Raw genomic sequence first — 27110 nt, 5'->3', positions numbered from 1 at the left:
AACGCTCATCCTCCACCAAAAATATCAAGCAGGAGAAGGTTGATTCAGACACACACAGAAATCACAGTATATGCATCCATTGGTAAAGAAATATATTAGAAACCCTTGACCAGATGGCCTCTTTGCAAATTTGTTGGCAAGTCATAGTGTAATGATGCTCTGCTCTTAGTTACAGCAGTGCATTTCCATTGGCTGGGTCTGTCTTGCTGTCCAGGGAGGTCCCAGATAGCAAAAGATGTCAAAGCCATTGATTTTTAGTTTTAGTGAAGAAGATTCCTGCTTTGGAATATTGTTTCAGTAAGACAAACAACAATGCCAATCAGGAAATCATTTGTGCCTTGAATGTATCCACAGCATTGGCAGGTAAGGATGTCTGAATATGGTGGGTGGTCCAATACCAGGGGAGTGAGCCAAGGCCGCCACAAACTTGTCGGGTCATGCTCTACATCTTTGATGATGTGGTTAGTGGTGGCTGATAATACTAAATCAGTATATTTATCGTGGAAATGGTATGCCTGGCATTGGATTTTTTAGGCAGGTGCTGACTCTGCGAGCAGAATTTCTGTCATTACAAGAATAGTGTGACAAACCTCATTACCACAGCCCTTTTTCCACCAGGTGAGACTCCTTCAGTGGAGGACTTATTGGAGATTTACAGTTACCATCCAACTCTAAATCATGATTTGGCTTCATATGCACAATACCGTCGCGTTCCATTTCTCTCTTTTTTTTAATGAAAGTTCACTTTGCATCAAAAAAAATGTGGAATATGAAAGCAAAACTTGGAAGCAGAGAAGTTAGAAAAGGTTGATTTTTAAAGTGATAGATGCGGTCAGGCGTTATTCGTTTTTGTAATGCCAATACCAAAACAATAAAATCTAGAATTAAGTGACTCTCAGAATGCAGGAAATATGTGGGTTGATTCAAACATGTTCAGAAAAACTGTTTAGGTGGGACAAAAAAAGGAAGACTCATTAACATATTGATTCAAGATGTTCATACGTTTACTGTCCCACTAAGGAATATTACTATGCCAGAAGTTGACATTTTTCAACAAAAGAAAAATATGTTTAAAACGATTTGTGTTGCACTGGCGCTTTCAAGCGAGTTCCCTGGCTCTACAAAATGAAGTGCGCTTTATTCAACAACAATTTGAGTCTCTAAGTCCCCTTAAATCAAAACACTTGATTTATTCTATTAAGAACACCCAAATACTGAAGTCGAAGATATTACATCCTCTGTAATAATAAGTCATTTTCCAAATATGAATACTTAGAGCTTGTGAGCTTCCTGATGCTGCTTATAAACATTTGTCATCTCCAGGATTCAATATAGCAGAACACAGTGGAAACATACCGCACACTCTTTCAAATAAAGTTAAAAAGGCGAACCAATTTGCAAGCTGCTAAAGCACACTTCCAATGTGTAACACTTCCAGCTTCCTGAAGCCTCGTGAACCGTCATGGTGTATGCCCTCCAAACCTTTGGAGGCAAACCATAGTATAGTACAAGCGAATCAAAGTGTCATGCCCAGGCTTGATTCTAAAGTCCATTAAAAACAAGGTGTTTCTGCTCAACAACCAGTGTGCTTGGCAAACAGAAGTATGTCCATATAACAAACTACAGACGTTTAAGATGCTTAAAAAATATTATATTGTTTTCTTCTATTGCATCTTTGCAAAACCCAGCTAGCCCAGAGCACGGTCACTAAACGTGTAGTAATTCTCTCCTTTGGCTGCATCCCCTCCAACATCTAGTTCTGACTGTAGGATACATATGGAGTAAGTTAGTCGAGATACAGTATCAACCATAAAGTAAATTGTGGTAGACTTCTTTAAATTATATACTGATCATACCCTGAACGATGTCTACAAGTAACGTTTCCTATCCTGCTTTAGTAACTTCTCTGCTCAGGTAGAGCTCCCACTTTACTTTGCAAGAGTAAGAATGTGTTGTCTGAGAATAAAATAGCCCTCTATAATGTTACCAACTTGTACCCTTAGGACCAGAGTAGGAAGAGAATAGTTAGCTTATATCCTATGGCTGCTAGTCTGATTTCAGGATTCATTACCCAGTGTCTTATTTGCCAGTAGTGTACCCTTTCATCTTCTGGTATGATACTTTCCTGAGGTCTTGAAGGACTAAGTCTCATGAAACATGATTGCAATGATTGTTTGTCCTCCCTTGAGCCACCTGCCTAAGGAATCGGCTATTATTTTTGCCTTAAAGTCTGGATCCAAGTGGATGGGTGTATGCTGGTAGGTAACAGTAGCTAGCCCATGTCGGTGGCAATAGATTCCCATGTTATCAAATTCATACCTTCTGGTGCACTAACAGTGGTGTAACAACACTTGAGGGCGTCCCCTGCAAAGTACATGAAGGGGGCCGCCTCCCTGGCTCAACACCATCCACGTTTGCTGAGAGGGCCCCCTTGAGCTCGCCCCCTCCCCGTACTGCGCGTCCTGCAGGGGCTTATGTTATGCCATAGTGTACTAAAATAAGTGTTCATGGATTGTCTATGTTTCAGAAACTCGTATGTACCGATGAATGCCTGTTCCCTATGTGTCCTAGAAAGGGCACTCAAACAGTATTTGAACTTGAGATGCCAGGGACTATAATTGAAAGTCCAGTAGTCCTTTCCCAGCCTCCGATTAAGGTCTTTGCAGTTCTTCAAGTGGGACTCTAAGGCAAACTCCCATCCAAACTAATGTTGTTATCGATTGCTATGGGACCTCTAAGAAATCTTGTCAACTGCAGTTGCAAGCACAAGGAATAAGAACAACACTCTTGTTCATCATTTTGGTGTCCCTCCTCCCAAACTAAGTAAAGAAAATTGGGGACCAACATCTCAGGTCATTTTGTATTTTTGTTAACGGGGTTGGATAGTTGGCTTCTATCTGGGTTGTTTAGATTCCTACATATTTAACCTGGTTTGTGGACCAGTGGAAATGTAGGGAAGCTTGTACATGAATCTCCTCTTTGCCAAGGGTTTATCTTGTTAGTTGGTAGGTCTTCAAGCTGCAAATTAACACATTAGTGTTGGTAGTGAAATTGTTGGCGAATCTAGCACAAGTAGGACATCATCTGCGAAGAAAGTGTTCTTGTGTTCTTTTCCTCCTAAGTATAAGCCTTGATATCTATGTTTTATTTCCTCATATGACAAATCGGGGGCTCTATGCTGAAAGCAAATACAAAGGGGGGACTGGGACAGCCATGCCTATTACCATACTGGAATGGAATAGTTGTGGAGGGGTGCCCTTTGAGAGTGATATGTGTAGTTGGCGAAGTATTGTTCACCCTCATAATTGTTGCATATTTTTCCTCCCTCCAAAGCCATTTGTAAAAAAAAAGCCAGTCTGCGATGTCAATTGCATTATCAGTGTCCACTATATTGTACAGCAAAACCATTGTGTTACATGTGAACCATTGTACTATTCATGCACAGCGGTAGGGTATGCGTGCAAAGCATAATGTTATGCATATGAACCAGTACATTATGAGGGCATACCAGCATAGTTGGGTCCTGCTCTGAACTACATGAGTCAAACTGGTGGTCAAAACTAATGTTCTGAGTGACGTCCTCCAGACTGGGCAAACCAATACTGAGCCCCTATTGTTGTTAAGTGAGACGTTCACCCATATCCTCTAAGTGTCCTGGGCCAAACCCTGCTCTGGTACCCCGGTGAATCACCAGATTGTGAGACGTCATCATCCTGCCCCCAAAGACCCCGCTTTTTTGACTCACCACCCTACTCTGAGAGCTTGATGGTGCAAGCTTTATCTAGTCGAACAAACGTGAACACCTTTCTGACTACTCCCCTGGAGAGGGAATCTAAGAGAGTGGAGACCCTTGAGAAAAAGTTACATTCTTCCATAAGTTTGGCTCTGGTTGGTTGATGCAAGGTGTTTTTTGGGCCACTATTTACTCGTTCTCTGGGATTCCATAGTTCAGGTTCTCCCAGGTGTTCTGCTCTGGACTGTTTATAAGAGAGCAGGGCCACAGCACGCTTTGTGGGCCTGTTTACTTCGCCATGTCTACTACTTCACCCCTTTCGACCTGTCTGTGGTTTTGGCAAGGGCCCATATGCACAACTACTAACTTCAGCAAGTTCCCCAGCCATTTTGTGACACAGACTGTGGCACCCATTGACAACGCGTTCAGGGACAGCGTGCAAGTCAGTCCACTTCCTTCACAAAAGCCTCGCCTTCCCCCACCTGTCAAACCACATTAGCGTGCCCTTTGTGGAGCACAGCCATTTGTGTGGAAACAGAATCCAGCAATTGTTTACTCAACTGGCAGGCCACAACATCAGGCAAGTGAGTCCTGCAGATTGTCCGGAAGGGTTACACTCCCTTCCTGACCCACTCTGCCACACTTTCTACCATCCTCGGAATAACTGACAAAGGTCTATCCATCCATCTTACAATAGGAAGTGCAAGCCCTTTGGGCCAAAGAGGATATTGAGAGGGTGTCTACACTTGAAGTGAGTCAGTAGCTGTTACTTCTGCTACTTCCTGTTGCCAAAGAAGGCAGAAGCTTTTGTCATTTTTTAGTCTTGCGCTCTCTGGACACTTCCTTCAGAAGGACAAGTTCAAGATGCTCACTCTGGCCCAGGCTTTGTCTTCCCACGACCCTGGAGACTGGATGGTAGCATTGGGCTGTCAGGATGCCTATTTTCACATCCCTGTCCTACAAACTTGCAGGTTCTATCTGCAGTTTATGGTAGGTCAGGAGCATTTTCAGTTCCCTGTGCTCCCTGTTGGTCTCACCGGTGTACCTGGCGGTGGTAGTAATACATCTTCTGAGGTTAGGTGTCCCAGTCTTTCACTACCTCAACAACTGGCTGGTGAAGCCGGTCTCCCCCCGGGCAACTGTCACCCACCTCCAGCCTACGGTGAACCTCCTGATGTCCTTGGGGTTCATTATCAATGTGTCAAAGTCACATCTAACTCCTGAAGTGGAAATCAGAGGGCTCTGGATCTTCGGCGCAGGCCGGGATCCACATTAAACAGTTGGAGCTGTGAGCCGTCAGCTTAGCTTTGAAAGCTTTCCTGCCCTCCATCTAGGCAAGGCTGGTGCAGTTGGTCACAGACTACGCTATGTGTCAGGTTGAGCTGCGTTGAAATGGCTCGACCATCAAGGAATTTTTCAGAGCCACCGTTATCAACACCTAGCTTATCACAAGTTACATTACAACCGGAGGGGGTGCAAGGTTTTCGTGCCCATGTGGAGAACCCTGGCTGGACCTCTTTGCCACCGCCGAGAACATCCACTATCTTGTTTCGTCAACGATGGGACTTAGGGCTCTTGTATGCCTTCAGCCCCAGGTTCTGAAGAAGATGAGGACCGACCAGGCCCAAGTCATCCTAGTAGCACTGGATGGGGCACTGAGAGTATGGTATCGCGCACTCCTGTGCATGAGCATCAGTCTTCTGATCAGGCTGCCCCTCTGGGAGCGCATGTTGTTACAGCAATGGGGCAGGGTACTGCACCCGGCCCTTCGCGATCTCCACCTTCATGCTTGGAGATTGGGCTGTACCAGCTGAACACCTTTGACCTTCCTCCAGAGGTGATCTTGGCAAACAGATGTCCCTCGACAAAAACTGTATGCACCTGTCGTTTACATAAATTTGTGGTTTGGTGTGGTGCACGACAGATAGACTGCCTCTAGGACAGGTTATCTCATTTTTTTATGTTGTTCTGTTCCACGCCCAGCAAGGCTTTGCTTTGGGCAGTTATGGGGTATCTTTCAGCTCTTCTGGCTTTATTATGGTGGCCAAACCAACCCTCATTATTTGAATCACCTATTGTGATGCGTTTTTGAAAAGACTCCAGAATTTGTTTCCTCCTTTTCCCTTTGTTATGCCACAGTGGGATCTTAACCTGATCCTCACATACTTGTTGTGCACTACCTTTGAGCCGCTCCACAACTTATCCTTTGTGACTTCTCACCCTCAAGTCATTGTTCCTTTGTGCCATAACAAAGGCACAGCGGAATTGTCATCTTAAGGATTTTCGGGGCCTTGATCAAGACCTATTTTTGGAGCCCCTGTTCAGAACAACTTTGAATTTTATTATAACTCAAGCCCACATCATACCAAAACGTATTGAATTATATGTTAAACATTTAGCAACTTTCAAAATCAGCTGAAATATACTGTGTATATCCTTCAGATGGCATTAGGCGGAGAGATTCAGAGGTAACGGTAGACAGAGAAGTAGAATATTTAGAGGTCAATTAATGAGAAAGTCCATCTTTTCAGGGGCCCCCTTGGAAGATGGGTGCCTTGGGCAATTGCCCACTTTGACCATGCCTTAAAATGTCTCTGCACAGTGGATGAGTGCGCTCCAAGCTCTTTATGTCAAGCCGGCATATACCACCTTCTTTCCAAACAAACTGGTTTTGCGTACTCTGGCATTATTTCTTCTAAAAGTAGTGACACCGTTCCATGTTGTTCAAACCTTCATCTTGCTTCTAACAAGGAAGAGGGACACCATTGCCTAGACCCTAGGACAGCTCTGTGCTTTTAGATCAATTGTACCAGAGAACACCAAGAGGACAATTCGCTTTTTGTGCGGTTCACAGGAGCGAAAAAGGCCAAATCTGTGCAGAAAATAATCATCTCACGCTGGATTTGGCACTGCATCAAGATCTGCAATGCAATGGCCAAGATGTAGCCCCCAGAATGGTTAAGTGCTCGCTCAAATAAAGTCAAGGCTGATACTACTGCGTCGGCATGCAAAATTCCTGTCTTGGACATATGTCAGATAGCTACACAGTCTTCCCCTCATACTTTCACGAAAAACTACTGCCTGATCAGCCAGGGTCACCAAGAGGGGCATTTCGCCCCCTTGGTTTTTCAGGACTTTATGGTTTGATCCAAATCACAAACCCATCTATAAATTGGTATTTTTTAGGTATCTGTTCATAGATGAGGAATCTGAGGTTAGAAGTCTTATATCAGAAAAACAAGTACCTTACCACTAGTAACGCTCTTTCTGGTAGACATTCTGTCTAACCGCAGATTCCCCCCCCCCCTCGCCCCCCCCCCCTCCACCCTCTCATCCTCCCAGTTCTGTGTACTGGACTCTGCCCTTTTAAAAAGATCCCAAGTTTAGGAATCTGATCACTGGTTGAAGAGAAGTGGATGCTGGGGCTAAGTGTCTCGGGTGTAGACTGCCTCAAAAGCAACTGATGTCAGCGTGTGGGAGTGGCGCCCTAATTGGCTCCACACGTCATTTCTGGTGCAGAACGGCGTCAGTGTGAAGACATATGGCACCACTTGACTGCACGCACAGGCACTGCTAAAACATTTCTGGATCGAGTCGGACACCTGGTGAAATATTCAAAAGGTGGTTAGATAGAGTCTCTACCAGAAAGAGGATACTGAAGGTAAGTAGATTTTTCTTCTTTCATGGCTGGCCACACCCCATTGTATCCCTGCTACAGCCCTGTTGTTTTCTTTAATACAACCCTATGGTTGTGTATATTGTTTGTGTATATTCCAGCCCTTCTCTTGCCCATATTGACGCCTTGCTGTTCCCTATATTGCAGCCGTACTGTTTCTTACATTGTAAACCTGCTATTTCCCATATTGCTGACCTTCTCATGATATGGATCCCTCTTATCTCCTCTATTAGAATCCTTCTGTTTCCTATACTGCCTTCCTGCTGTTGCCTGTACTCTAGCACTGCTGGTGCCTATTTTACAGCCATGTTGTTTCATATACAGCAGCCATGCTATTTTCTTTGTTTTAGCCATGCGCTTTTATGACAACCCTGTTTCATTTACTTGAGCCCTGCTGTTGCCTCTATTTTAGCCATGCTTCCACCATTACTACTGCCCTATTTTCTGCACACCAATACTACTGTTGCCTATTTTTCAGCCCTTCTCCTGCCGATATTGAAGCCTTGCTGTTACCTATATTGCAGCTTTTCTATGTCCTACTTTGCGACCCTGCTGTTTCCTGTATCATGGTTCTTCTGTTTTATATATGGATCTTGCTGGTTCTTATATTGAATTTCCTCTATTTCCTGTATTCTAGTCCTGTCATTGCCAGTATTGCATTCCTGCTGTGTGCCGCATGATGAACCTGCTGCTTCTTGCATTGTAATCCTGCAACTTTCAATAATAGGTTCCTGACGCTTCTTATATGGAGCCCTTTTGTTTCTTATATTCAGTCCTGCGGTTTCCTATAATACTATACTTCTGTTTGCCAAATTACAGCCCTTATGTTTCTTATATTACTATCCTGCTGTTTCTTATATTGCAATGGTCCAAGACCTCTATAGTTAGAAAAACTGAATTAATCAGTAATCAATCATTAATTATACAATTTTAGGAGCATGTACACATTAATCAGCTCTATCCAGTGTATGCATATATTCATAAAAAAACATAAAAAGGCAACAGCATCAACATGAGACCAAGAGCAATATTTTATTCCATTGTCTCTGGGTCAAACAAGCCACATATTTCCTGGCTATAAATCAATACAAAATATATGGGTTGACCCGAACGGAGCGTGCAACATAGCAAAGGGGTGCAGTAAGATGTGTGTAGTGATTAGAGAGAAAGAGGAATTCAAAGAGTAGTGACATAAAATATTGAAATTGGTTATACAAAACAGTAACGGATCCACATTCATCCGTCCTGCACAACCTGACCACTAAATTAATTACACAAACTTTCTCATGAGTTTCTCAAGACAAATGTATGTCATTAATATTTGCACATACATAAACAACAATGGTCCCAAGCAAGGAGACGATCAAAAAATAAATATAGACTCAATCAGTTCTATATTGCTAAAAACATGCCCAGCCGGGCAGAGGTCCTCAAGGTTTATATATAAATAAAAGTTAGAAAGACAAAATAACACCTTCAACAATTCACGTGCGTGGGGCACAAGCCTGTACCCAACCACGACAATACAACGACACAGACAACATACAGAAAGGGCTTGCAAGGCAAGATCAACAAACTCTGTAGGGTTCAAATTTAAACAGAGAAATTCATGTAGGTACCATTACATAGTTTTGTATAGTACATCATTATACAAGTATATGGTACTCAAAGAGTCGACGACGTTTCGGACCCCCTTGCTAAATGATGGGGTCCATCATCAGGACAAAACAATGGTTGCCTTAAGAGTATAAGCCTCTTTAGCCAAGGGACATAATAATTAGGAGCTCAATGTCGAGCTTAAGATGAACAATTTAACCAGGACCGGGAAATTGGATGAGTATCCGTCTGGTTTGGACCAGCGGTGAAATTCAGGGAATTAGTTCTGGGGTCCAAGGGCGGAACAGGGAGGTTGCCTCGTTTCCACTTGTACCTTATGGACCGGATAATACCGGTTGCGCCGAGTCGTGCTGGGGTTCTGGAACCAGGGGGTGGCCGGGTCAGTCGGCAGCACTGACCCGGCCACCCCCTGGTTCCAGGACCCCAGCGCGACTCGGCGCAACCGGTATTATCCGGTCCATAAGGTACAAGTGGAAACGAGGCAACCTCCCTGTTCCGCCCTTGGACCCCAGAACTAATTCCCTGAATTTCACCGCTGGTCCAAACCAGATGGATACTCATCCAATTTCCCGGTCCTGGTTAAATTGTTCATCTTAAGCTCGACATTGAGCTCCTAATTATGATGTCCCTTGGCTAAAGAGGCTTATACTCTTAAGGCAACCATTGTTTTGTCCTGATGATGGACCCCATCATTTAGCAAGGGGGTCCGAAACGTCGTCGACTCTTTGAGTACCATATACTTGTATAATGATGTACTATACAAAACTATGTAATGGTACCTACATGAATTTCTCTGTTTAAATTTGAACCCTACAGAGTTTGTTGATCTTGCCTTGCAAGCCCTTTCTGTATGTTGTCTGTGTCGTTGTATTGTCGTGGTTGGGTACAGGCTTGTGCCCCACGCACGTGAATTGTTGAAGGTGTTATTTTGTCTTTCTAACTTTTATTTATATATAAACCTTGAGGACCTCTGCCCGGCTGGGCATGTTTTTAGCAATATAGAACTGATTGAGTCTATATTTATATTTTGATCGTCTCCTTGCTTGGGACCATTGTTGTTTATGTATGATAAAGCTCCCTGAGGTCCCTCGCTGACACTAATTGGGGTCCCCTTGTTGTGTAAAATAGAGATTAATATTTGCACATCAGTATAGAAAGCAAGGTGGCCCAGGTTTTTTATATACAGAGCATCGACGTTTCGACTCGTCTTAGGTCCTTGCGGTCACTTAAGCCTGGGCCATGCGAGTCTTCATCAGGACAATAGAACCGGGGCAACCAGGGATTATAGATGACCCCTCAAAGGAGTAAAGGTGGTGATAATTCCCACGTAAAACGGATAGTTTCCAATCCTTGAGTTCTCATATAGGTGTGGGCATCAATGTCTTGTTGTTAGAAAGTATTTATCTGTTTTTTAGTCCAAATGTTAAGGAAAATCCTCTTCTTCATTTTATGTGGCCCATCCTAGTGGGTGTTCGTGAATCCAAATTCCAAACACCAAGCAGCGTATTCTTCTGCTTGCGGTTAGTCCACCATAATCCAGGAACAAATTACAGCCCTTATGTTTCTTATATTACTATCCTACTCCTTCTTATATTGCAGCCTCGCCGACCCTTGCTCCCAGTTCTTCTGTTTCATATAGTGCATCATATAGTGCTTCCTGCTGTTTTCCATATTATATCACTGCTTCTCTCCTCTACATCCTGATTCGTGTCCTTGTTGCTCCCTGAACAAAGCACTTGCTTTTTCCAGGTACATTAATTCCCTGGAGGCCGGACCTTCCTACTTTAGCCAGATGTTGACATTCAAGGAGATCCTGCGAACAGAGAAAGATTTCAAAAGAATACTTTCAGACCCAAAGCGTAAAAGCAACGGTAAGGCGCGTGTCTCGATGGACCCCATCTCTGGTAATATTTCACCTACATTTTAAGTTGTGAACAACTTCCATATGATAATGAAGTAATGCGTATCCACAGACATACTTTTACAAAGCTTGTTTTAAGGCTTTTGTCCCAAGGCTTTTATAACAAAAACAAATATGGCCAAGTTAGGTCTTGGGAATCGTTTTAACCTGGTGCAGTAGTGAAAAAAAGCCTCCGATTTTGAGAACGGTTCAGATGTAGAGCTGGTCATATATTCTAATGCCCATTGATTAAGGAGAATAGTTCCTCTGCAGCAGCAAATACATTTTTGACCCATTAGAAAATTGTGTAACAGGTTAACCCAAAGCAGATTGAATTGTGAGAGCCCAGCATTAGCTTCACACAGCAGGTATGTTTGTCTTGAGTTACCAATGTGACTTTCTAGGATTGGGAAAGAAAAGGGTTTGACCACTGGCCACTGATTGTCTAACCTTTTTACGCTGGTTTGTACAGGACGCCAGGCAACCTGTAATGAATAAAAACAACCCCTGACATGTTTCGTATTGCTTTAACCAGACATAAAGAAGTGCCCAGTATAATTCAAGACAATCCCTTTTCAGACTTAGAGTGCTGCATAAATTATGCAAAACAGGAAGCAAGGAACTATGGGTAGTTCCCAGGTTTAGACAGAGAAGAGCTCCTTTATATGGAGCACCCTAAAACACCAGTGACACTCTGAATCTGCTCACCTCAAAGGCCTGTTTTTTTAGCAGAATTTTTAAGCATAGCATTAGCCCCATGCCACCCACGCAGAGCTGGAATTTGTATTTGTATATATTACCCAGTGGCGGATGTCACTGTGCAGATAGCTAGGTCTGTGTTTCCATAGGAAATGCCGTTTTTGGTTTGCTAATAAGTGGTGCCTTTGGATGAATCTTCCCAAAACCTTCCAAAACAGTGCTCTTTTTTATCTAGTGTCTTCATGGAAAGTTTCGTGGTGATCCATCAAGTGTGAGCCAAGAAAAAGGGAGGGTCTCAAGGCCCAAAATCCCCATGAATTTTCCATAGATTTTTATTGAACAGCGATAGTGTAAAAACTGCAAAAATATTTCAGAAATTAGGGTAAAAAATAATAATATATCTGGACAGTTAGGTTTGAGGGCTCCCGCGAGAGTCCCTCGAACCCAGTTTTAAAAAATAAAGCATTTTGATTGGCCTAGGGGGGCTTTTTTTTGTTCTCTTAGGCCAACCTTCTCCCGCAGGAGTAAGGCTCCCACGGGGGCGAGCACTCTGATTGGCTGTCTGCAACATGAGAAAAATTGGCAGGCAGCCATTAAGCCATTACTGAACTTGTGGACTTATTTCCCTGTCCTGAGAGTATTAAAAAAAAAAGATAAAAGGGGCCTTGGTAGGGATGCACTGCCCCCTAGCCCTTGTGGTGGGGGCAACATAAAATGCAAAAAATTATTAAAGATATGATCCCATGGGAATCCCGTGGGATTGCATCATATATAAGAATTTCTTTTTAAAATCAGAGCTGGGGCACACCTTCTGCAACATAAGGGAGGGGGCCCCATCCCCTGGGAACAAAATGTAATAATTAGGGAGGGGAGTACATAGCCAATCATTTGCAAATCATTTCCAATCTTTATTTCGACCATTCGGCCATAAAAGATACACAGTACAGATAAAAATCACATGTGCCTCTGTCATAAACAGATAAAACATTGAATACATATGTTAAAAGGATCCTGTACAGACTTAAAGCATCTTAAAAAAGAGAAGAATTTCTAAGTACAACCCAACATCTTTAAGAAGCGATTACGCGTATACCAGACATTAGTGAAGAATTTTGAAAGTGCGAAAACAGTTGGGCCGGAGACATCAGATTTTAAAATCCTGTACATAGGTGCATATTCCCTGCCACCCATGTTCCTTATCAAAGGGAGGAGCCAGTATTTTCTGGCTGCCTTGTAGGCTGGGCAGAAGAAAACCACGTGCAAGTCGTTTTCCTCCTTATCAGCACAGACAGGACACTGCTTTGTGGAGGAAGCCGATGACCAGGAGCTTGTAAAAGACTGAAAGGGCAATGTGCCGTATCTCCATTGGAGGAACAGCTTTCTAGCAAGTATAGGGTAGATAGGATCCAATGCCTTCTCAAACCTATAAAGATCCTTGCTTTGCAAGAACACAGATGATAAGGACCCGTCTGGCTGGGTAGCTTGGGCCCTTGCCCATTTGTGTTCGTGGTACAAACTAGCCAGGGACCTCTTGGAGATGTTTGAAGCTACAATCGCCGGCTCAGTCCATAAATCAGGGAGCCCTAATTCCATACAGGTAACTTGAATGTTTTTGACCCAGGGAATACTGAGCGCCTTGGGGTGATTCAGTAATTCGACCAGTTCCGCCCTATAGTCTGCGAGATCATTGCTGCTCCATAGCCTACGCCAGAAGGCTATGGGTCTCAAGCTTGTCTCGTCAGCTAGTGGTCGTAACCCTAAATCAAGCCTCAAGGGGAGGAGAGGGGTACTAGGGGGGAGTGCGGCTATCTGTCTTATGAACTTATTTTCTGTTAGTGACAGGCTCCGGCAGGGCGTATGACCCCACAGTTCAGCCCCGTACATAATCGCTCCCCTAGCCTGGGCCTTATATATCTGGATTAATGCCCCCAATGGGAGGTATGACGAGCCGGTCATCATCCGGGAGATGCCCCCAGTAGTTTGTATAAGTTTGAGGTTTGCCCTACTCTGGTGGGGTCCCCAAGTCATGGTTTCGTTGAGGGTCACACCAAGATATTCGAAGGTGGCTACTCGCTCGAGCCGCACGGCTCCCAATTGCGGATTCGGGCGCAGTTTCTGACTCGGGTTCAAAACCATGAATTTGGTTTTTGCAGCATTGATTTCTAGCCCTCTATCAAGGCAGAAAGCCACGAAGGAATCAAGTATCCTTTGTATACCCATAGGGGTTTTAGATAGCAACAGGGTGTCGTCCGCAAACATAATTGCGGGCACCCTGCTGCCATTTAGTTTAGGGGCGTCAGTATAGTCAGTGGCATTGAGATGGGCGATTACCCCGTTGACAAAGAGGCAAAACAGGGTCGGCGCCAACACACAGCCCTGTCTTACCCCTCGGCCAACGGGGAATCTGTCGGTCAGTTCCCCCGACCTCCCACACCTCACGCGGGCGTAATTATTGTGGTGCAGCCTCTGTAAGATCGACAGGATATCCGGGGGGACACCCATCTCTGCCAGGACGCTCCAAAGTTTCCCCTTGGGCACCAAGTCGAAGGCAGCCCGTAAGTCCACAAAAATTGTGTACAAACTGCCGCCCTCGAACTTTGCTGTCCTCCAATAGATTAGATTCAATCTAAAAACCTGGTCCACTGTGGATACCCCCTTCCTAAATCCCGCCTGGTAGGGACTAAGGGCACCCACCTCCTCCATCCAATCCTGAAGCCGGTTCAACAAAACCCTACCGAACAGCTTCTGTGCTACGTCTATCAGACTAATCGGTCTGTAGTTTGCTGGGAGGAGGGGCGAGCCCTTTTTAAAGATGGGGACGACCTCTGCCCCCAGCCAAGTACTAGGGATTTCCATCCCACCGAGAACACTGTTGAAAAGGGCGGCAAGGTAAGGCGCCCAAACAGTGGGCTCCTGTTTAAACAAGTCCCCCGGTAAGCCGTCCAGTCCCGGCGCCTTCCCAGAAGCCAGACCTGAGATGGCAGTAGTGACCTCACCCAGTGTTATTGGCTCCCCTTGGCAGCCCGGCCGGCCCACCTCAATGGCAGCAGGGGATTCTCCCGGCTCAGAGCTGTATAAGGACTGGAAATGAGCCTGCCACACCCCAGGTGCTATGTTAGGCTCTAGTGCCGATTGTAAACTCCCTGACCCCCCATTCACTGTCCTCCAGAACAGGCGTTGATTTTGAATCGCTAGGGCCTTGGTGAGTTCTTCCCACTGGTTTTCCTCCCATTCTGCTTTAGCCTGGGCAACAAGTTTCTTGTAGGCTCGCCTGCTTTGTTTAAGTCGTTCCCCCCCTGTACCCTCCTTAATTACTCCAAGGAGTTCTGTTTTGGCCCGTCTACATGCTAGATTGTACCACAGTGTTTTGCCTTGGCACCTCTCCCTTGGCTTTCGTAAGCTACAAGTGAAATGGGGTGCCGCAGCTTTTATAAGGTCCTCGTGGGCCCTATACAATTTGGTCTGGGAGTCTCGATTGTTTACCTCGATGTCATAGCTCCCCACGATTTCCAAGATGGAAGTAATCTCAGCATAGAGCAAAGGGAGTTTATCCTTACTTGTAACCAGGTGCTCCCACCTGATTCTTCTCCTGCTGTTATCCAGGAGAAGCGCGGGGTTGTTCCCTTCCACGTTAGACACTGGAGCTTGGGGGCCTGGATGAACAAGGTCGAGCTCAAGGGCGTTGTGGTCGCTATCGGTCCTTTCCATCACCCTAAGATCCTGAATTGTCCGCCACTTCACTAGTTGGGCCAAGACATAGTCCAGGCGGGACTCTCTCCCCAGTCTATTGTAGGTAGTTTTACTGGGTATGTCGGATTTCATTCGCCCGTTACAGGCTCTGATTCCGAACCTTAGGGTGAGGGCTGTGATTTGTTGTGCTAGTGGGGTCCAGGCTTTCGGGGGTGGAGCTTCCACCGAGGGTACTGCCCACCTAGCCTCTTCTTCCGATGAAAACCCTTCCAGAAGGCCGGGGAGTGGCTCAAAGTGAGAATTAAAATCCCCACCCACCACATAGTATGAATCATTCGGCAGTTCAGATAAGAAGTTCGAAAGTTCATCAATGGTTGGTGATTCCTTTGCCATTCCCACCGGCCTGGAATAGATGTTAACCAGCACAAGTTTAGCTTTGTTTGGCCATAGTAGTGAAACCACAAGGATATCTTCGGAATTAAACGGCCACCGTGTGGCCACGCAGCCCAAATGAGATGCAACCCACGTCGTGAGCCCCCCTGACGGACGGCCTTTGCCTTCCCACCTTGCTGGGATGGAGAATGATATATAGCCTTGGTGCCCATAGTCCTCTCTGGCCCAGGTTTCCTGGAACATACATACGTCACCAGTCTCGATGTAATTTACCCAGTCCGGCTCAACCACTTTGTTGGCCAATCCCGCAATGTTCCAGCAAATTAGCCTCAAATGTTCAGGGGTGTCGGTTGCCGTGCCATAAGGGTTGGGGGAGATAGTTCCGGGCACCACTTCCGTCGGAAGGCCTGAGGCAAGGACAGCAGTGGGGGCAGATGGCTCAGAGAGTCTAAGCGAACCGTTGTCCACAGGCAAAAGGTCCTTGTCTATTCCCACAGCTGTGTGTACATTATCAGCGGATGGATGGGAAGGTCCACTGATGCCGTTATCCAGAGTCACTGGATCGTTCAATAGACCAGAGGTTATGCCAGTAGCCACGGTGGGTGGTTCAGAAAGTCCGCAGGAGCCGTTATCCCAGGTCACTGGCTTGTGAACAGAGAGTCAATCGACCCCGTCCAAGCCGTTCAAGCAATTGAAACGATTAAAATGAAAATAGGGTGTGTCCGGCAGTTGGAAGTGCGGGCGTTGTGCATAGTCCTTGTGTCTGCGTCTGCGTTCCACCCTTGTCCATTCATCATGTGGTGGAGCCTGGTGCATGCGAATAGGGGGGAAGAAGAAGGATACTGGGAGGGTCTGAATGGTGGAATTCAGTGATCTATTTACTCCTTCACAGATGTGCAGAACAGTGCCCGGGTCTTTAAAAGTTACCAGAATACAGCCCCCTATTATTGTTTTTCTGGTCTTTCCTAACCAAAGGATCCTTCTGACCATAATAATCTCATTGTTAAAATGGGATGGTAGGGGTCGGTTCCAATTTAGCCATTTAATGACCTTTTTCTTAAGGGATTGATAGTCTTCATTTTCCCCTGATCTTAGATGGGGGGCACCTGCTAGGACCACCGTTAGGCTATTGGCTTCTGGCGGGAGATCTGGCCTCCGTGGTCTTGGGGCTGGCCGGACCGGGGAGTGTGGGGGGGCTTTACCGTCTTCTTGGCATCTTTCATTGGTCTCCGCCTGAGAACTATAAGGGGCATGGTCTATTGGTTGTGAAGGTCCATTAGTTTGGTTGTAATACAGTGCCTGGAGTGGAATAGCCATAAGTGGCTGCAAAGGGGGGGCAGATGGCGCACTCTGGGGGGGGGCTTTGTTGGCAATTTTTGGGGCTCCTACTTTGGAAGGGTCCCCTACGGAAGGATGAGTTCCCACTAGTTTAGTTTGCTTACTGACTAAGGTATTCAGGGTAGTAAGAGATGTTTCTAATAAAGTGAGCCTAATCTCAACTTTTTTCAAGCTGTCACTAATGGGCTGCAAGAGGGAGCGGAATAGGAATTCGATACTCCCTATGGATGTGAGTGGGGGGGTTTTATTCGATGTATTAGCCTCTGGATCCTTGTTAGTAACAGCTATGGTGGGGCTTTGAGCCTTAGGAGGTGGAATGGTAGGCACGATCTCATTAACCTTCCCAGGTTGGAGTGGGTTAGTGTGTTTCTTGCCAAAATCAAGATGGGATAGTTTAGTTTTCCCCCGCCCCCCTATTGACTTCCTAGTGCGTTTACTAGGCGGAGGCCTATGCAACTCCACCACAACATTTGGTTTTGGCTTACTCTTCTTAGCTATTTGCATAGGGGGAGTTTGGGTGACCAGGTTAACGGGGGTAACGGGTAACACAGGAGGAGTTGGGTCTGCATACTTTCCAGGCACCCTCCCTGGGGTGCAGGGAATTTCCCGAAGTAAAAGGGGGAAGTCCTCAAAGGTCGGGGGATTTAAACTGTTAGGGGGCGTACCTTCCTCTTGGGAGATAGGGTAGGGGATAGATAATCTCTGTCAAGGGTCTGTTTTTCATGGATTCTATGGAGCACCTACGCTCCGCCCTACGTTTCTCTAGTGAGCTTTCTTTGCCCGCATCTCCCTTAGCAGATTTAAAATAATTGTCCAATGTCCCTGTACTGCTGGCCCTCTCCCTTGATGGAGTTTCACGTGGTGATGGCGAGGGCATTACCTTGATCGTATTGGAGACTGGGATTAAGGGATTGGGCCCGGCCCGGCCTCCTTCGGCCCCGGACGGCCACAGACGGTCCCGCCCTTGTCCCGGGCTTCTCCCGGCGCCCTCCCGCGCAGCGGGGATGTTACCTCCTCTTTGTAGCTTTACAAAGGACACCGAGGGGGCGGGGCCGGCAGGGAGAGGAGCCCAGCTGGAAAAGGGCGCGCGGGGACTCCTGATCCGTGGAGTCCTCCGCTCTACCCTCGCAGCCCTGCCGGTCAACAGGTGATGCCCCTTGAGGTTAGCAGCCGCTGTGAGACCGCAAAGCGGGACCCGCGAAGCGGGTCCGGCGAGGCGTGGCGGCTCACAGCAGGCTGGGTCAGAGGTGCGAAGTGATGAGCGCGGCGTCAGAACAAGGAATCCGCCGAAGGTGAGCTTGGCAGCCTCTTAAGTCTTGCGGTGGTGGGGGCGGGGCCGGCAGGGAGAGGAGCCCAGCTGGAAACGGGCGCGCGGGGACTCCTGGTCCGTGGGATCCTCCGCTCTACCCTCGCAGCCCTGCCGGTCAACAGGTGATGCCCCTTGAGGTTAGCAGCCGCTGTGAGACCACGAAGCGGGACCCGCGAAGCGGGTGCGGCGAGGCGTGGCGGCTCACAGCAGGCTGGGTCAGAGGTGCGAAGTGATGAGCACGGCGTCAAAACAAGGAATCATAGCCAATCAAGTCCCCATCCCTCAGGGCCTGACACTATTTTAAAGGGGAGGTGGACAAGTGGTCCCCTTCCACCTCCCCGAGCCTCACTGAGGACCCAGGCCTAGATAAAATTGAAGGGGAGTAGGGTACACATCCCCCTACCTGAGCATGTAAAGGCCTGGGGTTCCAATCCCCTGGTGCTGACATATACAGGTATAGGTGAGGGGGCACATAGCTTGTGGTTGGCTCTACTAGGGTGTCCAGGCAGAATAAGCTGCAGGCGCTAAAAATCAGCACAGGCAGCACAACGTGTCAACTTCCGCCCGCTCGTGGAACTCCGTAAAATCACACAGAGTTTTTATGTACCTCCATGGAATTCCATGGAGTAAAACTCCACCAGTTCCACCCAACCCTAATATTGATATGCTCACCCCTTCACTAAGCCAGTATTTTTATACCTTAGTGTTGCAAAAAGCCATGCATGACGTGGGGTTGGCTGCCTGCGGGAGTAGGCCAAGCTACCAACACTCTGCTGCGCATGGCCGTTGGCCATGCGTGGCAGAGAGTTGACTTTATGTACGGTAATAAAATTTGACTTTATGTAAAAAAATACCTGAAAATGTCAATGACGCCTTAACTCAGAAAAATACTGAAATTAACCAGTTATAGTTATCTCTAGTAAATATAACTCGTGCCCTAACCATGCCCAGGTAGTTCCCCGACATATTACATCACTCATGACATGGTCCATAACACTATTGATAACATTGCTGCAACATTTGCAATTACATCAATAATGACAAGATGTTTTTTTTTATATATATTTATAATGAGGGGCATTATAAAACAATGTAAGAATTCTTTAACGTAAACATTTATGAAAACGATGCAAAGACTAATAAAGCTTAATCTGCAAAGGAACTTTTGACTCTCTTTGATCATAATCCTAACCTTACATTGTGTCCTTATGCAGGGATCTCTTTTGCTTCACCCATTTTGTTTTAATCCCTAGCATGCTTGTTGTTTCTTGTTTCTACTGCAGTAATCATTTTGTGCGGGAAACCTGAGAACCTGCAGCGGCTTTTGAACATGGCAAAAATTTCCCCAGAAATCGTCATTATCCTCATTGATATATCAAAGTATGTTCTAGATGATTTTCATGTTTCCTTGTTTGAGTTTGTTGAAATTAACGAGTGCCAATTTACTGTTTGGTGTAGTGATAATTAGTTCCAGTTTTGTGGCAAAAATGCAGTACTCAATTCCCAAAAACGTAAGTTTATTTTAAATTTATAAGAAAGGCTTTGCTAACTGAAATCTCACCATGCTTTTCATTAACAGAGAACAATGTTACAGCTGGAAAAGATCCCTCTATATGTATATCAGCCATAGACGCAGATTGTATTGCTAATTAGATGCTGAAACATGACAAAGGGACCCATTATGAGTTGTACAGAGTGGCATTTCCGTTGGAGCAACCATCGCATCCAATTATGAATTTTATTGGGTGCAGCAGAGGATTCTGTAAAACCTGATGTGTTTCCCTGAATGTTTTCTCTCCGTTGAAAGCTGTGGAAAAGTGTAAGCCTGGGCGGAGTTCGCAGAGTTCCGCTACACGGAACTCCGCAAAGTGCAAAAAAAACTTCTGCTGCGCTGTGCAGAACTCCGCAAGCGGCAGAGTGCATTAGATAAATGCCGTTTGTAGCGATTTTCAGTGACAGGTGTTTGTCCGCACTGTGCTGTCATCGCGAATGGCACCGTGCACAGTGCAAGTGGGCGCTGCTTCCTTTCTGCAGCTTGAGTAGATTTATTACTCGAGCGTCAGCTTTCTCAATGCGAACGGATGGTTTCACAACGTGAGCGGTCAGGAGCATACACGACCACTTGCAATCAGATATCCGACCACCCGCGTTTAGAAATCTCACTGGGAGGTTAATTTTCCACGCTTGCGCTCCTCAACTTGATGTTGACAATCGCGAATAAGGACAAATCTAGCCAGGAGGTGAATTTTCCTTGCTCGACAACTTGACGTTGACGATCGCGAGCGATGAAAAAAACTCTCCTCCATAACGCGGAGTGCGGAAAACTCTGCAAACTCCGCGAGTGGAACAGAGTTCACCACCCAGGGTCAGAAAAGTGTAGGTGGAAAAGGGCCCTGAATCAAGAGCGACTTTCAATAATGGACCTGATAATTCAGGGTACAGAGGGTTATTGGTTGGTTAAACTGTTATTCACATTTTGCTGTCACCATTCAAAGAATGCAACATGGGACACTGAGTCAGCCTGCTTCAGTCAATCGCTCTCTTTATTTTTAGTGCCTGCATTTTGTTGGTGCATTTGTGCACATTCTCTAAAAAAAAGTCTACTTCATTCTCAGGGTTGGGCGGATATTATGATGGATACTGCTAGCCATAGATTACTCACCTTCTGAATACCCCTAGGCACCACATTGGATCCGGAGATGTTCCTGAGCAATTCCTTTGTGTTTCCTTAGGTGGCATTCTGCAGCTCCCTGTCGGGTCCATCCTGCCTTCTTGTGACGTTAGGGCCCCTACATAACTGCAACTTCCATGCACTGACCTCAGTTCCTTTCTTTCCATGCCTTATGATGATGATCCAGAGCTCGCTCCCCCAAATTCTGTTAGGCGTGAAAGACATTTATCTTCAGAATTTTCCAGTGTGGAAGAGATATGTCCCCCTTAAAATGATATTTTTTAAACCTTGTAAGGGTTGCTCACAAACCGATGTTGGTGATGGAGCCTCACAGGGTTTCTCTCTAGTCCATGGGCCCCTCAAATGATTCCATGTTATGCCTGAAGTGTGTGAAGACAAATCTGAATGCCATACAGGATCACAAAGTCATGTTAGACGTTGTAGAACACTGACAAAAAGTTAGGAATACCTTTCCCTTCTCAAAGTCGAGTACGCAGATGCATTCCTGATCCTGAGGCCGATCCAGTGACCGATCTTCTTAAAGGTCCAAGTCATCGGGTCAGTCAAAAAAGAAGGACACAAGGGGTCCAACCATAGTTCCCCTTCATCCTGCCACCCCCCCCCCCCAATTGAAGTGGCACAACGCCTCAGGTACCTCCAAGCTGAAAACCTAGTCTCTGCCTTCGAAACTTTGCAGGTCCATCCACGACACTGCAACCATTCAAAGAATTTAGAGATGCTATGTTGCAGCTCTTTTATACTCTACTGGATCTCTCTGGTGTATCTGTAGTTCCTAAAGGTCCAAGGGGGTCTCCAGTTAGGTTACCATGGGTGTATGCATCCCAGGCACTGACTGTGCCCTCGACCTTGCTTTGGGGGTCAGTGCCGACTTCGGGACCTGATTCAGGGCTAATTCAGTTCCAAGACTGATGCCAGAATCCTGTGTGTCGAATCTGGCATCAACAGCGCTGATGTGGGAGGGGGAGCTGATCGTTCTTTCACCCTCTGAAGTTAATCCACTGCAACCTTCACCGAAATCACAACCTTCACACACATTACCCTTCTCTGATTCAGAGACACTTCCGCTCCATTATGACCTGTCTGACTCTGATCATGGCAACAGTCATGTGTATGACGATTTACAATTATGTTCTGTATCTATAAGATGCCAGTGGGTTTGATACCTCACCTAACACTGGCCTACACTCCCCTACTCTAGGCCCAGCCACTGAACAGTCAGCCTTTTTGCGATAGTGATTAGAAGGGCAGCAGAGGTCCTTGACTTGCAGCTTCCAGCCACTGATGTCAAAACCAACACCATTGCAGAGGTACTACAACAAGGACATGAAACACAGTAGCTTCTACTGAAATGTAATGGAAACCTGACTGATATACTGCTGGGCACCTGGGGAAAGCCAGGATCTTGCCCACCTGTGAACCGCCAAATACTGAGGAGACACAGACCTGCTCCAGGAGGATCCTGCCTTTCTAAACCAACACTCACACCAGAAAGCCTTGTATTCCAGGAACCAATGAGCAGGCTGAACCCAAATGCATTTTCCATCCACCCAGCCAGATAGAGTAAAAAAAGAGGAAACTTTTTATCAATAAACCTGTGTGCGGGTCGGTTGCAGCATGTGGCTTCACATTGACGCCATCCTGCTCTGGAAATGACGTGTGGAGCCTACATAGGTGCCACTTCTGTGTGTTGACATCAGTTCCTTTTTACCTGTGCCAGCAAACTGGATCTGGTGCTCTCTCTCATTTCTCAGAGACACTTAAATCAACAATTGAGCCATGGTGTCCCAAATGGAATGGAAATAGCGTCCAAGGAGGCAGCTGGCATTTACTGAACTGAATGCCAGGCTGGTGGGAGAGAAAACTTGCTTCCCAAATGTCTCTACCCATTTGGACTTCCTACTAGGGAAATTAGTTGGAAAAGGATTGGGGTTAGATCTGCTCATGGATGCCTGCACCACTAAACTTGATGAAAATGATTGATTTAAGTGCTTTAAGCTCTTGGTGTCAACCTGCAGTACAACACCTTCTTCCCAGGTAACCTGGTATTGCGGACACCCGCATCTTTCTTGCCTAAAGATGTGACTAAGTACTACACCAGCGAGAACATCACCTTATTGGCATTCTATGCTGCATCTCACCCTTCTAAGGACAGACTCCATTGCTGGGACCCCTAGGGAGGGTTATGCTTTTACATACATTGTACCAAAGAACACCGGTTGACGACCAGCTCTTTGTGGGGTTGTCTGGAGTGACAAAAGGCATGGCAGTGCACAACAAAACCATCTCCTGCTAGATCATACTCTGCATTAAGAACTGCTACAAACTAGCTAAAAAGCAGCCTCTAGAAGGGCGGGGTGCACATTCTACCAGGGCAAAAGCTGCTACCACTGTGTAATACTTGTTCTAGCAATTTGCCAGGCAGCTATGTAGGCGTCCCTCCCTACATTCACAAAGCACTTTCATGTGGACAGTCATGTCCGCTGAGAGGGGCATTATGCCCGCTTGTTACTGCAAGACTTTCTGGTTTGAGTCCACACGAAGACCCACCTCCAAATAGGTACTGCTTTGTTTTCTATTCAAGGGGTGAGTAATCTTCATCTAAAAGTCTCTATCAGAACAAGTGACTTACCTTCGAGAATTCTATTTCTGGTCTAGCCGCTGATTCTACACTGACCCTTCCATCCTCCCCTTTCTGTGGATGGACTATATTCATTAATAGGATGCCAAGTCTAGGAATCTGCACATTGGTCACACCAATTTGCTTTAGGGGCTCCGCATCTGGGACAATCTCGAAAGCAACTGACGTCAGCGAGTTGGAGTCGCCTATGTAGGCTCTGCAGATCACTGACATATTATCAATGCATACAATATTAAAATACAAAAAAATGGAGAAATTTTTTTTGCCTTCCTATGCTTAATAATAAAACCTCCAACATTGTTAAAAATATTGATTTTTATTTATATTGAAAATATTGCCACCTTTAAATAAACATATTAGGCCTGATTTTGATGTCGAGCAGACTTGCATCTGCCCGACACTGTCTCGGTTCAAGGACCGACCAACCTCAGGTGAGCAGTCCTGAATGGCTAATTACAATGCGACCAAACACTGTTCGGTAGCATACTCCCATTTCTCCCATAAACCGGCCGTAACACAAGCTTCCATTGAGAAATCTGAGGTATTGTTCATCCCTGAACCCCATGGCAGGCACCTTAAAGTGCCTGCCACAAGGTGCATGGATCAACAGGGCCCCCAACCGGAGGCTGCACGCACATGGGCCCCCCCCAAACACGCTTTCTGACATGGTTTCCATGCCGGACAGACCAGCATGGAAGCCATGTCGGAACCCATGCATTGTAATCCCAAGGCGGAAAGGCCCTTACGAGCCGGCAACCTAAGCCCGTCGGAAGTCAGCTGGAATGACTGGCAGGTTTATTTTCTGACCACCAGCATTGTAATGCAGCTGTTGGAAAGTACGATTATGATGCAGTCCAGATCAGGGCTGCATCGTAATCGGCCCCAAAAATATAGAAATACAATAATATAGCCAAAATAATTACGTTATCATTAAAAAATACCTCTTTTTAGGTTAAACAATTAATAAAAACCAAACTTAAACAGTATATACATGTTTGAATACAAAATTATGACATCACCAAAATACTTACATTTCACCCCAATAAAAAATATAACTAAACTAATAACAATCTAACAAAAAAATTGCATTAACTAAAAACTTTTATAAAACAATCTAAATATTAATAAATATATAAATAAATAACATATTATTAAAAACTATCAACTACAGTGTACAAAAACCCAAAACTACACATTAGTGAAAACACTCCTAATAATACAACTAAACATTAAAAACACCCCACAAACTCTATAACTAACCCCTAGACCTCCCTCCTACACCACCCTAACCTCAAAAACCTGAACTTACCTTTAAAAAGGACTTACCTGTTCTGTAGATTAAAAATGACACAAACTACAAATAGAAGGTAGCGGTAAAAAAATGGCTGCTAAATGAAACTTTTACTACTCCCACTCCAAAGTAAACAATTTTGAAGAAAGCGTAGGACACTAAAGGGGTGACATTTACTATTTACTATTACCACTCCAATCTAAGCCAATTTGGGTAAGGCGTTGAACACAAAAGAGGTCACATTTATTAATTCCACTTAAAACTATGCCAATTTGGGAAGGTGCTGGACACTAAAGGGGTGACATTTACTATTCACACTCCAATCTAAACCAATTTAGGGAAGGTGCTGGACACTAAAGGGTGAAATTTACTATTTCCACTTCAATCTAAAACATGTTATGCAAGGTGCTACGCACTTAACATTTCGTATACACAATCAATGCTCCATACTCACACATCATTTTTGTTCTATAAAATAAACTAAAATGTACTTTAAAAAACACACACGGTAACCACAACTACAAACCTATATATTCACAATTGAACATTAAACTAAAATAAAATATCACTATTAATTAATGTATATAATAAAATATTTACTACCATTCCTACACTTTGAACCAGAACATTTAAAATAAAGTCATTATCCACAATTAACAATCAAAAAATTAGAAAAGCATATAAAACATTTTAAAATAACATGTTTTTTCATAAACTAATGAAAATGAATACATTTCAGAAAAAATACTCAAATAATAAATATGTTAGAAATCTGATTATTTAAGTTTTGTTATCAAATGTTTTCACTAATAACCCAATAACACATAAATACACAACAAAATACAAATTTCGACATCATATATAATACATATATCATATACTTGCATAATTTACTTGCGCAACATTTAATAAAAAGTTTCAAATAAATGTAAATATAAAAAAAAAGTGTATCAAAAAATATTTTTGCAACAGCATCATTTTCAATATAAAATTACCTTAAAATATTTGCATGTTAACAAAAAAACTTGTAAAATGAAATGTTTTATTTAAAAAATGTTTACATTATCATGCTTAATTAAATTGATTTTTTTAAATTTTTTTATTTTTTGTAATTTAAATATTTATTTTAATATTTACAACAAAATAATTATTTTTCAACTTTGACATAATATATATTTGAATTAATCATACAATATTATTTATACCAACTGTTAATGTAATGTGCATTTAAAAGTGTTACAGTTTTAATTTGCATATCATTTAGATAATACACATTAAAATATCCACATTTTTAAGATCTCCCAATTCTTATTCCATAAAAACCCAATATGCTGCTGCTGTAAAAATATATAAATCCATTGATTTAAGACATTAATACAACTAAAAAGAATAATGTAAACAATTTCATAATTAATGAATTATCTTACTAAAAATAGAAATAAAAAAATTAATAAACATACATAATATAAACACATTAAGAAACCCATACAAAATAACACAAATGATATTACATACAACAATATTTTCCAAATCAATATTTTTTGCAACCATTTTAAAAACAATTCATAAAACGACATTCTTACCTCGATATTCATGTCAAGAATATTTGGTATCCCAATATTCTTGACACAATATTTTTGTATCACAATATTTTTTATTATACATTTTGTCCAAACACCAGTCTCTGTCCATCATTTCCAGAGCAGAACAGCGTCAGCGTGGAGCATTTCCAGAGCAGAACAGTGTCAGCGTGGAGCTGCATGGTGCCATCTGCCCACACGCAGAAGTACTGCTGAAAATGTTCCAGATCCACTCTGTTACCTTTGGAATATTCAAAGGTGAGGAATTTGCAGCTAGATAGAGGGGCCAATTACGATGTCGGGCAGAATACCTCCTCCCGACAGTCAGATTCTCCTTGAGCGTGTCAGAGTCCTTCCGACCGACTCGGTCGGTTTACAATCAGCCCGACCAATTACAATGTTCACGGTCATAAGGTAAACTGCATAGACATTCCGCATCGGTTCCGAATGGCTCTTGGAGGATTCGTGTCCGTCAGACCCGCATCGTACACCCCAATGAACTGTGTTTCCGACTTTGGGATTGCGATGTCGTTTTCTAACAGCTTTTCTGCGTC

At 44.5% G+C, this 27110-nt stretch overlaps 1 protein-coding gene across 1 annotated transcript in view; it reads left to right on the top strand.

The window, feature by feature from the left end:
• Positions 1-27110, top strand: part of LOC147747989 (guanylyl cyclase C-like) — a 679125-nt gene that overhangs the window by 130439 nt on the left and 521576 nt on the right. Inside the window, exons 5-6 of the mRNA XM_086957579.1 lie at positions 10776-10897; positions 19639-19735. Coding sequence (XP_086813705.1) covers positions 10776-10897; positions 19639-19735 — 219 coding nt within the window. The remainder of the gene's footprint in view (positions 1-10775; positions 10898-19638; positions 19736-27110) is intronic.

This window comes from Lissotriton vulgaris, chromosome 1_1 (genome assembly GCF_964263255.1).
Source record: "Lissotriton vulgaris chromosome 1_1, aLisVul1.2, whole genome shotgun sequence".
In the NCBI taxonomy this organism is placed as follows: domain Eukaryota; kingdom Metazoa; phylum Chordata; class Amphibia; order Caudata; family Salamandridae; genus Lissotriton; species Lissotriton vulgaris.
Note: the sequence above shows the minus strand (reverse complement) of the source record. Positions and strands in the feature narration are given on the sequence as shown.